We start from the raw sequence: 15,900 nt of genomic DNA on the forward strand, positions 1-15,900 counted from the left end.
AGTATTGACAATTAAGTTGAAATGAAAATCAATATTTAATTCGTCACCAATATTTCAACATCAGAGTCAACATCGCCTTTGGTCATATAATGTACACTCATAGTCATACACACATATACTAAGGAAAGGAAATAATAATTAAATAAATTTCAATTAACCACTCAGAATTCAGAATATCAAATTAAATAAACTGAGTAATGCGAAAACCGCATCATTCTAAATGAACCTGTGGATAGATCTGACGATTACCAATTTGTTTATTTTTTCTATATTTAGGCTATGGCATAATTTTGCTAATAAAATAAGTTTTCTCAGCACGATGTAATCAGAGTTTTGTGGAAAGGAACTGAGCGAACACCTTTTTGACAACAGTCAACATATATCCATAACTTGTTTTTGAAAATTCAGCTTTCATAGGTGAGTATACAACTTTTATGTATATTTTTATGTGTTTGTATGTACATTTGTTAAATTTGACTTTTAAACTTTTTGTTTCGATTGAAATAGCAACGTTTCTTTCATTTAACTAGCATTCATCCGCCTGCTAAATCTAATTGCCTACCTAGTATTATAATATAAAAAGAGATTTTCTTTTTCTACAAAGTCTATAATTATAATTATACAATGTTAAACCTACCCTTTACTTTTTCGGAAATAATTGTACCACGATCATTTGCACATCACGGCAATGTTTAAAAAGATTTTTATGCAAAGTGATACAATACATCATCTTTCTATTAATATATAACTAACGCTTATGTAGCATTGTGACCAGTGAAGAATCATTTGATTTTGATTACCTTAAATAAAACGAATGTTCAACTTTACGCCTTTGATTGTAAATATAAATTCAACATTTTATCACCAACAGATGCAAAAATACTTTCATATTTTATCATAATAGAAATAATCAGCTTTAAACATTTACTACTTCGTCGCCTTATTCTTACAGTAAGCCATTTCAAGAAACACGGACTCATTTATGTCATTTTTACTTTTGAAAAATACAACAAATAGGTGGAAGATGCTTATAATCCTTTCTTGATATCTGAAATATTAGCAATTTTATTGAAAAGTTTTGGGAAATTTAAGACTTCTATTTTGGAAATCACAGGTTGAATAAAATCGGGCTTCTTTCACTATTATGGTACGCTATATCCCACTTGTTCAATGAAATGTATTTGGGCATATCTTATCATAATGTTAAGATTAAAAAGGAGCTAACTCACTTTGTGATGAAGCAAAAAAGCAGTTATCGCAGTATGTAACGAAACAAATATAGATAACATAAATTAGGAAAGATATTAATTTACCAATATACTGTGTTAACTCCAGAACAGACCGCAATGTAATATTCTTACTGGTTTGTGAAATGTGGCGACTGATTTTTAGAGTGGTTCATTGACACCAACAGATAGTTCTCTCTGTGAAAAAAAAAACCGCAGTGTGTGTATCTTAATAATTTCAAAAATGCCACTTAGCGCGCGGCGATTTCTCACTGTAAAGTTATCTCTCTTAGAAAATGACATTGATGTGCAATTTATTTGGAAATATAACAGGAGTATATTAATAAGTTAACGTAAATTTAATTATTCAAGCTATATTAAATCTTATACTTATATTTGCCGGTTGTGATAAGCTTTCTTTTGTCATTATTCATTAAAACTGTTTCTTATCATTTACATAACCGGCTAAAATAAGGTGAAGATTATTAAATTTTAATATAAAGAATCATTTTGTATTCATTTTGTACAATGTGACTTTAATTATTATCAATCACTTTAGATGTTCATTTTTTTCCGGCCGCCGGCCAGTATTGATTTCATCTTTACTTCTTGTTTATATCTGACGTGAATGATTAAAATTATACATTTTCAATTTTGAGCGGTGGATGAAAAATTCCACAGGTATCCGAATGGAATAGATAATATTTTCTTAAGGGGTGCAGATGCTCTGAGCTGTATTGACAGACAGTATAATCCGTTGCAAGGCTCCTGTGGAAATAGCTTGTAAAACGTCATAAACCTGAATCCCCTGCGGCAGAGTTCAACTCTGCCAGATCTCCCGTAAACGATTTACAGTCAACTCGTCTCCCAGTCAACTCGTCCTATTTTGGTCATTTCGCATCCCGTATCCCTTCACCCCTCCTTTGTAAAATAATGTGTTCAGTAATATATGTTCTACATGAAAAACATGAAAATTTTACTTTAAAAACAACATTTTGTTTTGCTTTATAAATACCCGATCGTATGTAAAAGTGCAAAGTGTATACATGTACGTTTCGTAGCTTAAAGAGCGCATTGACTAATGCGGCCGTATATCTTTTTTAAAGATATTTCTTGTTTCTCTTCACTTTATTTTACATACCATTTGGAAATATTCTATTTCGATTTCAGGTCAAGTCATCCTATATAAAGATGATCTCTAAAACAAGGAAGACTGCATATATTTACCTTCTGCTATTATCTTCTGTAATACATCATACGTATGGTCAAACCGGAATTGCCGGACATACAGGTAAACATTTTAGTAATTTACATTTTAGTAATTTTAAATTGTTTTTAAATTTGTCAGTTTTTCTTATTCTAAACTGAAAATTTAATTCCATACGCTAAAATTTTATTTTGTGTCCAGTTTTATATTGAATTATGAGACCTTAATTAATAACATGTAGTTGACAGCATAGAATTATATAAAGTTGGACATGTTTTATTTCTTTTGTAGCAACGACCTTTAAACAAACGCACTCAAACTATTATTATCCGTCGGCCGGATTCAATAACTTCCCTCATCCTGCTGCGAAGGGCTATTTTCCTGTTTCTGCTGTAAACTCTTACAACTATCCACTGAATGGACAGTACTGGACCGGTCAGCCTTACCATTACACAAAATATCCACAGTATCCTCAGTACCAAAATCAATTGTACTGGAATCATCCAGGACACTATCAATACCACCCGCAACAGTACGGCTTCGCCCATCCTGCGACTGGGTACAACAACCACTATAGACAGTATCCGAGCTTTGATGCTCAATACTGGATGGGACACAATTATTATCCTTCACATATAGCATCAGCATATATGCACCCAGCACCTATACATCCAATGTATATGCATCAGGGTCCGATATACCATCAACCGTCGTATTACCAAGGACATCACGTCATGTATAACGGTCATTACCCGTATCATGCCGTACAATATCCAGCCTACCCTTATTACGTGGACCATTATGACAGAGGCTTCTTTGGAGGGACTGGCGGTGAACTGGCAAAGGGACTTTTAGGCGCTCTTTTAGTCGGTACAGTGGCGGGAACAGTCGCTCGTAGAGGATAATGTAAACGTTCAGATTTTCTAAAAACACATTCTGTATTGTAGTGCTTGTTAACAATTTTAGGATATTCAGTTCAACGGATAGTTTATTCAAATAATGCTACACCTGTGGCGCACTGAGTTGAAATACACTCAGGACCTAGACGTGTTTAATCTTTAAAGAAGTATTGTTATTCAAAATGAATGTTTTGAAATCTGTCGATGCATTTGTACTTTCATAATAAAGTTCCACTTTGTAGATGTAAGAAAATTGTTTTATTCCTCAAATGGAAATAATCTACAGTGCTAGCTCTTTACGTACAACCCTCATCGATGTGAATTCGAGCCTCGCTCGGGGCGTCGAATTCTTCTTGTGAGGAAGCCATCCAGCTGGCTTACGGAAGGCCGATGGCTTTACCCAGGTGTCCGCTCCTGATGAAATAATGTACGGAGGGGCGTCTAGGGTCTTCCTCCACCATCAAAGCTGGAAAGTCGCCATATAACCTATGATTGTGTCGGTGCGACGTTAAACCCAACAAAAAATAATAAATTTACGTACAAATCTAGTTAACTGAGTTAGTCCGTTCTGTAATAGAAAGTCAGATATCACCTAAACCCTTCGTAATTCCTTTCCTGGCGGAATGCGTTACATCATTTGACCAAATTAACGCTACATTGCATTCTCTATGTAATACTACTTTTGTTGCGCATAATAATTGTGTTATATGGGATTTTCCTGTTAAAAGCAAACTATCTTAATGTAATCTAAACTAGTTTTGAAATATGCCGAACCATGCACTATTTTTTTTACATTGCCATCAAGTTCTTGATGGATGAATATGTACTTAAATGGAGACAACTTTTTGTTAAACTTGTCGCTGTTTCAAAAAATAAAATAAGAACGTGTTTAACCTTTATGTAAGATTACGGCGTAGAACCATATTGTATCATCACACTGTATTTTGCAACGAACTGCGATCATTTAATTCCTTTAAAAGTACAAGATAACAGTTGAATACAAGACATGATTGCAAAATGTAATCCAACATTCATATCCTTACCCGTCACTAAACGTCAACGTTGCTTTCTAACGTTCGAACCTGTTTGGTCTTATAATTTTTCGCATACCTCTGTACTAGACGTACGTGAATTTCAAAAGAAATGTCATATGTGTGTAATTCTTACAATGTTTATACAGAGGGTATATAGCTTTAGTTTTACTATTTTTAAAGACAACACAACTTTGTCAGATATCCTTATATGACATGACAATAACCTGTCTTCCAAGCACTGCCTAAGTTCTTCGTAAATTAATAAAATCAGCGTCAAAATGTGCTTAGGTATGGTAGGTATGGAGTAGAAGTGTCATCTTATGGTCAGCTAACTATAGAACATGCATTCACTGGAATAATCAATCTAAGGTTAGAAAATGCTATTTAAAGCAGTTCATTTTTACAAATAAATATAGTCCCTTAAAATGGCTTTTATATTATAATATATATATTATGATACAGTCACTTTTTATAACAATACAGGATTTTAAGTACCACTAAAAATCTTGCGAAGCTTTGAAAGCATAAAACAGTTACTGATTTTAAAATACGATATCTACCTTCATTATTTTATGCTGACTTGCAGCTTCTTTTTAATTAAGGTCAGCATGTAATCATTTTATAGCTATAAGAGGCAGCACTTTTTCAAAAGCAGTGAGTCATGAAGGCGAATGCTTTACTAAACTGCTCAATGTACCCTGTTGAGATATAGGTAAACTGATTTTGATACACTAAGAAGTCAAAAATGAGTCAGTACAGTTTAGTTTGTGCTTGTTTTACACATAAGTTTAAGCAGGATGAGTTATAGACACTCTAAGCCTATCTTAATATTAACATTCGGCTGAGCATTTGATGGTAATTATCAATGAAGAGCCATGGGGTAATGCGATAAACTATGAGACAAATCGCTACGTACGGACCTGTACATGTCGGGTAATTTAAATTAAACACTTTACAGTCACTGTAAGCATATGGAGACAAGCGCAAAGCGCTAAATGCCATTGCAAAAAAAGTGACAAAAATCAGAATTAGAAAAATATGAAAATATAGTTAGGAGGAGATCCAAATGACCGGGAGGAAGTTACCTTCCATCTGAATAGAGGGGTAAACAACACCCATACAAATAGTACAAAATAGATTATATCAAAAGTTTTCATTAGTGCATATCAGTAAATTAACAACAGCTCAAAATAGAATCTTAGATTTACTATTCACTATCTATCAGGTCTTTATCAAAAACACTTTGTCTAAGGTTTTGGCGAGCATGAAATACTGTCCAAGATAACTTCAAATAAATCTGTGGTTAATCAAAAGAATAAAAGAGTATTGCTTAATATAACGACAACAAATCCTACTGGGCTGAAACCTGAAATGTTACGTCTAAATTCAGACAAAACCTTTTTTTTACAAATCACCCATTAAGGAAAACGTTAAGGAACATTTAAAAAACTTGTCAAGGAAGAAATGTTCTCCCGGTATGACAAATGACACGTGGATGACTTAGGCAACCAATGAACTGATCAGGGAAACGTTCAAAATTTAAAGGAAAGCCAAAAACAATCAGGATTATAAAAAGTTCCAATTACATTTATGGAATTACGAAAACGTGTTAGAAATGAAATATGCACTTCGTACTCTAAATATATAAACATATTAGTAACTTGCCCGATCGTGAAGCAGATAGGAATAAAACTGATCCAGTTATTTGGAAATACATTGCTATGCAATCAAGGAAACAGTATCGGAACATTGAAAACTAATGGACGAGTACCAGAAAGTGCAAAAGAAAAGGACAGGTTATTAAACGATCATTTTTAAAAAACATTCCAGATAAAGGTTTATCCAACAATGTCAACATTAAAAACAATGGCATCTTTAACTGTATTAAATGTCTAATTGTGAAGAAGGCAAGTGGTCCAGAAAAAAAGGCCTATTGTGATCCTTAAAAAAATCGGACTGAACCTGTCCGGCTAACATAGCCTAGCTTGTTGCTGTCTGGTTCTTTAAACGTTTCCGGTGTATAGTACCGATATATTCGAGACCGTCTTTCCTAGGATAAACCAACACTGGCTCTTAAAATAAGTTGGGTAGTAGGCACTCGAGAGCATCTCAGTAATTTCCAGAGCCTGGACTAGTATTCGAATCTCAGACTTCAGGATTGACAGTCAAACTTGTTACCGCTAGCCCACCAGACCACCGTCAAGCTTAAGGTAGTGACGCCATTGAATATTGTTTAAAAGTAGGCGTTAAATCAAATAAAAGAATTTCAGTTTCAGTAATGACACTCGGTAATTTCCGTGTTATTACGTAATATTTCCGCCTCGGACGTAAGTACACGATTTTCCGTAAAATCCGGAGAATGCCGAAATGTCATACGCTGACTCGATCACGAACAATAGAGATTGCCCTCGTATTGACTAAAGAGACATTCTGTAGGTCACTGATATCTGCGGTAATATCATGACTGACTACGTCTTTGGGACAGAATTAGAGCAAAAACTGCATTGTGCTTTCGTACATCCAGGAAGGTCTAATAGGTATCAGTTGTTCCAGGTACATCCAATCTTGCGATTTACATATTCTAGTATGCATTTATGATTCTCATGTTCACATGCTTCCTTCTGACATCCCATTTTGCATCGTTACATGACCGTTTGTGCATCTTATGTTTACGTGTTCCTTTCTGACATTCATACGTGCTTAAATGTTTCATTTTAACAACATGGTTTCTTCTTCATTAGTCTATATTATCTTGCTTTCGGTCACGCTGCAATGTGACATGCATCACTCGGTGTATTAGCTTGTGGTTAATCTAGACACTCCTTCCCCATGTGTTTATGTTGTCTATGTGCTGATGATATGGACAGAAGTGGCTCCTGGACGGGTTGAATGTGCTTACTCGTACGCATGAACAGCTAACAAAGTTAAAGACACACACAAGCTCTCTTGGTACTATGCAGAATGCAGCATAGCACTAAGCATAATGAGGTTACCATAATGTACATCTCTCATTATGTTACCAGAGGGCGTTTTTATCTTCATGCTCGGAAGCTTCCGCTAAACCACGGAAAAAATACGACACTGCGCATTTTTATGGAACAGAATTGGGGCAAAAACTGCATTGTGCTTTCGTACATCCAATCTTGTCGATTTACTTATATGCACTTGTGATTCTCACGTTCACATGCTTCCTTCTGACATCCCAGTTTGCATTGTTACGTGACCATTTGTCCATCTTATGTTTGTGTGTTTCTTTCTGACATTCATACATGCTTTATTCTGAGAAATGATCTGTGCTTGCTTCATTTTTCTAAGATATTCGTGTTGCTTTTGGACATGCTGTAATGTCACAATGCAAAATGGGATGTCAGAAGGAGCATGAGAATCACAAATGCATACATGTAAATCGCAAAGTTGGATGTACGAAAGCACAATGCAGGTTTTGCCCTAATTCTGTTCCATATACGTCCATTTATCGTTTAGCCTTCAACTTGCAAACTTACCATGAAACATGTTTATTTCAAACTATATATACATGTACTTGACAATTAAATAAGGAACGCGATACCGTAACTCTCTTTATCTTCAAGGACAAGTTCAAACCATTTCTAACCTGGATTCTATACCAGTACTAACCTGAGGCTGTTCTAAACAAGTAACTGACAAGTAACATGAGTAAGAGGTGGAGAACGAATTGAGTATACAGTTTAAAACCTCAAATCGTTTAGCTTTCTATGTTCGCTGTCTTTCTGTCAGCAGTTTCTGTTCAGGAATAATTACAATATAGACATGTTCCGGTCAGCATATAATTCTAATTTCCTGCCTTTTCCGTAAAACTCCTATATCTATTTTATTTATTTTGTTGGGTTTAACGTCGCACAGACACAATAATAGGTTATATGGCGACTTTCCAGCTTTTTAATGGTGGAGGAAGACCCCAGGTGCCCCTCCTTGCATTATTTCATCACGAGCGGGAACCTGGGTAGAACCACCGACCTTCCGTAAGCCAGCTGGATGGCTGCCTCACATGAAGAATTCAACGTCGATTTAGTGCAATCATCAATTTGTAAAATATAGAAACATAATAGTATTTGATCTCGTATGGAGAGATTAGGTGTATTCCCAACGTAAATCGCAGTCATTTTAACTTGCCGCGGCCGAAGGAACACTTTAGTAAAACATCTGAATGTTTGTAAGTGAATTATTTTAATCATGACTTTTTTGTATAGAATATAGACCTTATAAGGATATCTACTTTAAACTGAAAGACACTTTACTTCCTCCTTCCGTCCGGTTATAATATTGTGTATTGTTAAAGTAATATAAAGTAAGCAGCATTTTGAAGTCACTCATCAAAACCCGTTTGAAATGGCGGAAAGTGGTAAATTGAATTCAGTTGAAAACAGTTCCAGCGATGCTGTTCCTGGGCGCAAAGAAGAAATATTATGTCAGCCATGTTCAAGAAAGGATTTACAAACAACGGCTGATGTGTTTTGTTTAGAGTGTGACGAATTTCAGTGCAGTGAATGTTCAAAGGCACATAGAGTTTATACGTTTATGAAAAATCACAAATTAGTGAATGCGACAGAAGCGAAATTGAAACCATCTTCTTTTGATATGAAAGGAATTGACAATTGTGAACAGCACAGTGAATTGTTGAAATTTTTCTGTGAAGACGAGAACCAGCTCTGCTGCAGTACATGTGCTATAGTGGATCACCGGAAATGCCAAAGCGTCGTAGATGTACCGAAAATTGCAGGGAAGTCGCGTTCTGCTGGTTCCCAGTTAAAGAGAAAATTGGAAGAAGTAAAATCAAAGGCGGGGATGATTGTTAAACACACTGATTCATCGAAAGAACAACTCAGTAAAGATATCAAAACAATATTTGTGGAAATAAAAAGAATGAGAGGTGACATGAATAAAATGTTCGACGACTTGGAAGAGTTCGTCACCAGGGAAACTGATGTATTTAAGGCTGAAGTAACTAATAAACTGGCAAAGAAGCGATCCAGTGGTGAGAAACATGTCGCTGATGTTACAAAGTCACTGGAAATTGTTGATACAGCTTTAGAGAATGGGACCCCATCACAACAGTTTATAGTAGAAGAGAAGTTAAAAAAACAGGCCAATGAATTTTACAGGGACGTTGAAAATGATTGTCAAAATTTACAGATTGCTACCGTTTCCTTTAAATTTGATAAAACATTAAAATTACCACCACTTCCCATTTCTGTTTACGTTCCAGGAAAGCTAACCTTAGAATACACCCTGCCTGAAGCAAAGAAATCTGTCGCGCATGTAGACCCGATTGTTAAGTTAACGAAGATTACTTCCATTGATTTGAAGCAGACTGGAGATGATGTCAAGGAACCGCTATACACAGGACTGGATTTCCTGCCAGATGGTAGACTGGTTGCCGTGGATAATAAAAACAACAACTGTTTAATTTACAATGAGAAGCTTAAGAAAGTAGGATCATATCAGTTATCGTATTATCCACAGGATGTAGTTGCTGTATCTGAGGATGAAGTGGCGATAACAAGTAGCTATGAATACAAGATAGACTTTCTACGTGTCAGTAAATCTAATGAAATAACTTTATATAGGACATGTAAAGTTAAGACAAAGTATGCCTCTATATGTATGAAAGATGAAAGACATTTTGTCGTTGGAACAATCGATGATACAAGACCTGTTCGTATTGTATCTCTGTCAGGAGAAGAGAAAGATTTCAGTATCAAATTTCAAAACATGAAATATCCTATAGGCGCTAGTGCATGCAGCTATATAAGGAATACTGAGAAAATGATACTAACCGATAGGTACGAGCATACTGTTTATATATATGACGTTGCGACCAACACCAGCGTTATTGTCAAGGATGATCAGATCAAGGAACCACGTGGTGTGACAGTGGGTCCATCCGACTGTATCATGGTTTGCAGTGACGGCACAAATTCTATTGTACAGATCTGTCATACAGGTCGGATCCTATCTACGTTTAAGTTAGATATGGATTATCCAGGCAGAGTATGTGTTCCAAAGGGTCGATCTATTCTTGCTGTCACAAATAGCTGTGTGGGTGAAAGAATGTTACAGTTGTTTAGACCTACAGGTTAAGAGTGATGTCATTGTTGTTATCGCTCAGTAACCAGAGATGTGACATTGAGATGTCATATAATTCTGATACCATGATAAAACATGTTTCGTACATCCAGCGTTTATATATACAATGTATATATATATGAAAGAAAGTTCTTTTGATATACCATTCATTTATTCTTTTCAATATCTAAAACATGTATAGTTATGCACAGTATAATTGTGTACTACCGCTAAATGACTAAAAGTATTTTCTTTACCTAAAGCTCCTGGCATTTCACAGTGAATGTAATTCAATAAAAGAAGTTTATGTATATAGTCAAACGAAATTCATTTGAGGATTATCTTTACTAAAATTAAACTAATGCTGCCTTACTGCTATACTGTTTTGTTATCTGAGTAGCTATTAAAAGCGCAAACAGCGTTACATTGTTTACAAGTTTTGTTTACCATAGTTTACGAAAAAGTCATATTTATTGCTCGAAACTGTAAAAAAGCACAACTGGAATATAATACGTGGAAAACCTGCTCAATGAAAACATGTTTCGCAGCATAATTGTTGTACAGTCAAACTTGTGGATAAGGTGTCGGCCGCTCAACCCGAAGCTCTTAATTGGGTTCGAGCCCAATTAGATAACGACCACACCTTCTCATACGACACCGATACTGGTTTTTTTCAGGATGTAGATTCGCATGTGGTAGCTTTTATCACAATCGAGCTAAAGCAAATTAATATAAACTAAGCTCCGGAATATAGGCCACGACATTAAGATCTGCATATAAAGGCCAAACTGTATTCTTCCTGTTTCACCATAAATAATGTTAATAAACCTTTGTTGTCGACAACGGGTCATGAAGGACCGCTTTTTGCAGTTCATTCAAGACAGTATTTCAATATGAATCATCATGATAAAGTGAATGACAAAGGCTAACAAAAGCCTTAATTCTAACTTCATACAACTGTTTACATTTGGATCCCCTTGGAGTTGACCTTAATTGAATACAGAACACCACACACCTGAATATTTCCAGAAATACTTCTACAAGGTTGAACAAGAAGATCAACCGAACCATTGGATGTTGCCCGATGATGCTTCATCATGTGATCTTATACATAGTGTTTCGAATGTTGTTTCAGAAATATGCCAGTAGGGATTCAGTTCTGCAGGCAGTTGTGACAGAGATCTAATTTGTGTACCCTGCACCTTCCTTAAGTATGTTTAGTACTAACTGCAAATTTCATTGCATTTGAAGGTATGCTTCAAACAAGAAAATGAAATGAATTTATTTAACAGGTTTTAGTCACTCAAAATTTCCAAAATTGTTTTCCCGGTTCGTAAATTAACCGAAGATTGCTTGTTCGAGCCCCACGGGGCTCACTGTCGCACCTGTTGTAGCAGTTGTACATATTGACACCAGCAAAGTTTCCTCCAGAGTGTTTTCAATAAGTTATTTAAAGCGGTGACGTGTTATACAGCTGTTTAAGGCGTGTATTTTTTAAATTTTAAGTAACAAACCTTTAAGTTATATTTATCGTTCGAGGAATAAGTCTGCATGGCGTTTACGGACATTTTAAAGTGTGAAGGAATATGTGAACAGAGCGAGTGTAGTGAGACTGTAGTAGGGTAGAGTATAACCGAGTATAAGAATGCACTTATACTTCCTTGCTATTGGGCTAGCTTTTATAGCGACGTGGTAGAGTGTCCGCCTTAGGTGTGAGAGGTCCCGGGTTCGATTCCCGGTCAGGCCTGAAGTATTTTCAGCCTATTACATTTGGCGTCCAACGTAAAATAACTCATGAGTAATTATGAATGGACACCTTGGAACGTCCCACAGAGGTTCAAACTCCTGGAATTCGAGGACGAATTCTAGAATGGAAAGGGGTGTATGTAGTAGGGTAGAGTATAAGGGGGCACTTATACTTCCTTGCTATTGAGCTAGCTTTTATAGCGACGTGGTAGAGTGTCCGCCTTAGGTGTTAGAGGTCCCGGGTTCGATTCCCGGTCAGGCCTGAAGTATTTTCAGCCTATTACATTTGGCGTCCAACGTAAAATAACTCATGAGTAGATATGAATGGACACCTTGGAACGTCCCACAGAGGTTCAAACTCCTGGAATTCGAGACGAATTCTAGAATGGAAAGGGGTAGTATAGGGTAGGTATAAGGGTGCACTATACTTCCTTGATTGAGCAAAGCTTTTATAGCGACGTGGTAAGTGTCCGCCTTAGGTGAAGTCCCGGATTCGATTCCCGGTCAGGCCTGAAGTATTTTCAGTCTGTTACAAGACCATTCAGACTTATTCCGAGAATGATAACTCACTAACCCACTTATTTATTTCAAAAAACGGTGGGCTGTTAACCTAACCAGTGTGCCTGAATTCTGTACCAGTACTAACCTGTTTTCCGCAAATAACTGCCCAGTTTACAATATGAATCAGAGGTGGATGATAAATGATTTCAGACACAATGTCTTTATCAAATCGTCATGGAGAACATACGCCTCGCCTGGAAATCAAACTCACAGCGTAGGTCTCCGCTCTCCCTACTAAGCTAAGCGGCCAACCAGTTTTTTTTTCTTATTGGCCTAAATGCGCCAAATTTAAGGAACTAGCGCAGGGGTAATCAAGTCTAGTCGCGCACTGGTGATCGATCGAGGTTATGAAACTTTATTTGGGATGGCCTCAGAGGTAAAAATTAAGGCTTCCATTTTTTGCTTCCATTTCATTATGGGTGTATTTTTTAATTTTGGTACAAATAAATGAACGAGGGTTTTGTATTTGTTGAAGTAAAATTCAATTTTAGTCAGGTCAAAGCAGTGTTATTTTGATGCAGTTCGTTAAGTATGTCAAATTTTATAAGGTAGTCAGATAGCACTTTAATCAAGCTTTTATGACACTTCTAACTCTAACTCGTATATTCTGTTAGATATTTTAATTTAACCTTTAGCCTGCTAAAATTCTAAAATGGACAGGTCCATCATTCAGTTTGGGTAGTACCATTTATTATTCGAAAGGGTGTTCACTGAAAACTTACTGACTGAATAGCGACCAGTGCAGACCATGATCAGCCTGCACGGGTGTAAAAGTAAAGGTAAAAGTTAAAGATAAGCTTTATTTAACGTCGCATATAATCCAACAGATAACACGAGCTATAAAGCTCTTGTGCGACAAACTAGGTATCCAGTCCCATCTATATGTATATATCTACTTGTGCTTATTTTACCTCCCGGTACTACCCTTTAAATGCTGAGTACCGAGCAATGGAGCGACCATGTACCATTTTTCACGTCTTTGGTATGAAACGGCCAGGGATCGAATCCCAGACCTCCCGCACTCAAAGCAGACGTACACTACCACTTTCCAATATATTTTCTATGCGCAACCAAAACAGGCAAAGGGGTGAAAAGAAATATTTACAAACTTGCATAAATTTCTAATAAATTTTGACTATATATAATTGTCAATGCAATTCTGCTTCTGCCGGGTTGCGTCCGCAATCAACATATTGATTATTCTGACGTTTGGGAAGATAAGAGTTAAAAGATACTCTATGTACAGGTGATAGTTAAAAACAAAACTACATTACTGTACAGAGATTAGGCAAAGTGTTTGGACATCTTGAACTTGAAGGTATCCAGGGTCCCCACTGACACCATGTCCGGTGGCAGCGCATTCTACTCCCGGATCGTCCTTGTGAAGTAGGATTTTTTTGGCGATATAGTCATTATTGCAATGTGGAATATATTGTCAATTTTTTGACAAATATATTGATAAGACGATATATATTTCATATGCATCCCAGATGTCATTGCTTAGACAATAACTCTATCTTGGATGGGCAACCAGGATAGGAAATAAAATCCTCAGTGAAAAACTAGTTCAGTTGATTAAGTTTCAAACGAATTCATCAGTTGACCAAAATCTGATTAACTACCCTTATATAGATTTGGAAGTGGCTATTCCTACGGTCCCGTAAGAATAGCCTCACAGGCTATTCCTACGGCTCTCCCGTAAGAATAGTGAAATAGCCCGCAGGTGGCTATTCCTACGGCTCTAAAGACAGTTTGTATGTCCACCTTGTATTGCATTGTACTGAATTAATTCAACTGGTATATTTTCGAACAAGTGGTTTACTTTTCAGTTTCACGCCCAGGGCGCCCCCTCCTAATAATTTGACCAATTAAGCTAATTCTCTTAACAATCTTTTGACAACGAGTCAATTTTAGCTGTGTCCTGCAGTTTTGTAGTTGTTTTTGAGGTTTTAGCAACCACTTTAAAAAAAAAAAAAAAAAAAAAAAAAAAAAAAACACACAAAAAAAAAACGTTGTTTAACATTTCATGGAACTGGGTTTGTTATAGGTCGGCTGACTTTAAAAATGTACGCCGCCCTAGCTCCCGTCACCGCTCTAAAAATGCTTCCTACGTGCCTGGCAAGCGCCTGGATTCTTCCTCTAGTACCAGAAAGGTTGGAAAATCATCAAATGACACATTTTCCTGTCAATGTTATGTTAAGCATTTTCACACACAATATGTAGCTGTCCGGCAATGAAAGCCTTAATGCATGAATATTTGATCACCACCCGAAAGAAAATGCACCTACCTTCCAATCAAAATTTAACAGAGACTTAATGATAATGAACATGTAATGGAGGCCAAATGCAAGTGGTATTAGAAAACTTATTTTTCCTTGAAAAGATCAAATTTTTATGCAGCTTCTTTAAGCCACGTCCTTTAACAAGTGCATGTACTTATTTCACATCTGCCAAATAAGTATCTATTGTGAAATTGGCGAATTCACCCAGATTTTCCCCTTTTCAATAAAAACATGAAAATGTACTCAGAATGTGAAACATTGTTTTATAAGAGGACTTATAATATTTTCTACATGTTCACAAGCACAGGCAGTAATTGTGGTCTAAACTGAAGCAAAACTCTTAAAAAGAAACTTTGAAAAAATAAACAAATTCCTTGAAACACAGTACAAACTATTTTCTGATGAATTGTTCTTCCACCGCTATAAACCATTTATCTACCTGGTACTAACAACATACCGGTAATTACTGGTTTTTAACCGATATTTGCGCTAAGTTCAGTGATTTGAATATTACTTCCTTTTCTTTAAAACAATGTAAAATAACACTTGACTTACATATCTGAAAGACGATTATCTCTAAGTGAACTGAAAAAATAAGGCAATTAATTTGGATGGCAAGATATGGGAACCACAAACTGTGGTTTGAAATGAAATGATAATAATTTTTACCAAAGTGCTCCCTGTAATCTTTATGACTTTATGACTTTATTTTGCATGTCGATGACCATCTGGCAAAATCAACACCCGTATATACTTTTCGTTTCTAATTAATACTTAGTATAAGTATATTTTTTCTCGAAAATTGGCATGCACACGTAGAAATATATACTTAATAAAAGC

The 15,900-nt window shown here is 36.1% G+C and overlaps 2 protein-coding genes across 2 annotated transcripts; both read left to right on the forward strand.

Moving 5' to 3' along the window:
- Positions 1–203: 203 nt before the first annotated feature.
- On the forward strand, positions 204–3,575 carry LOC123534107 (histidine-rich glycoprotein-like). Its single transcript, XM_053519752.1, has 3 exons — positions 204–417; positions 2,397–2,517; positions 2,725–3,575. Exons 2-3 carry the CDS (start codon positions 2,418–2,420, stop codon positions 3,336–3,338), a joined length of 714 nt encoding a protein of 237 aa, XP_053375727.1. The 5' UTR covers positions 204–417; positions 2,397–2,417; the 3' UTR covers positions 3,339–3,575.
- A 5,159-nt stretch (positions 3,576–8,734) lies between these two features.
- LOC123533263 (E3 ubiquitin-protein ligase TRIM71-like) lies at positions 8,735–10,486 on the forward strand. The gene has a single exon (XM_045314904.2). It carries the CDS (start codon positions 8,735–8,737, stop codon positions 10,484–10,486), a length of 1,752 nt encoding a protein of 583 aa, XP_045170839.2.
- The last annotated feature ends 5,414 nt before the right edge of the window (positions 10,487–15,900 follow it).

The sequence above is a fragment of the Mercenaria mercenaria genome, chromosome 12, assembly GCF_021730395.1.
Source record: "Mercenaria mercenaria strain notata chromosome 12, MADL_Memer_1, whole genome shotgun sequence".
NCBI lineage: Eukaryota > Metazoa > Mollusca > Bivalvia > Venerida > Veneridae > Mercenaria > Mercenaria mercenaria.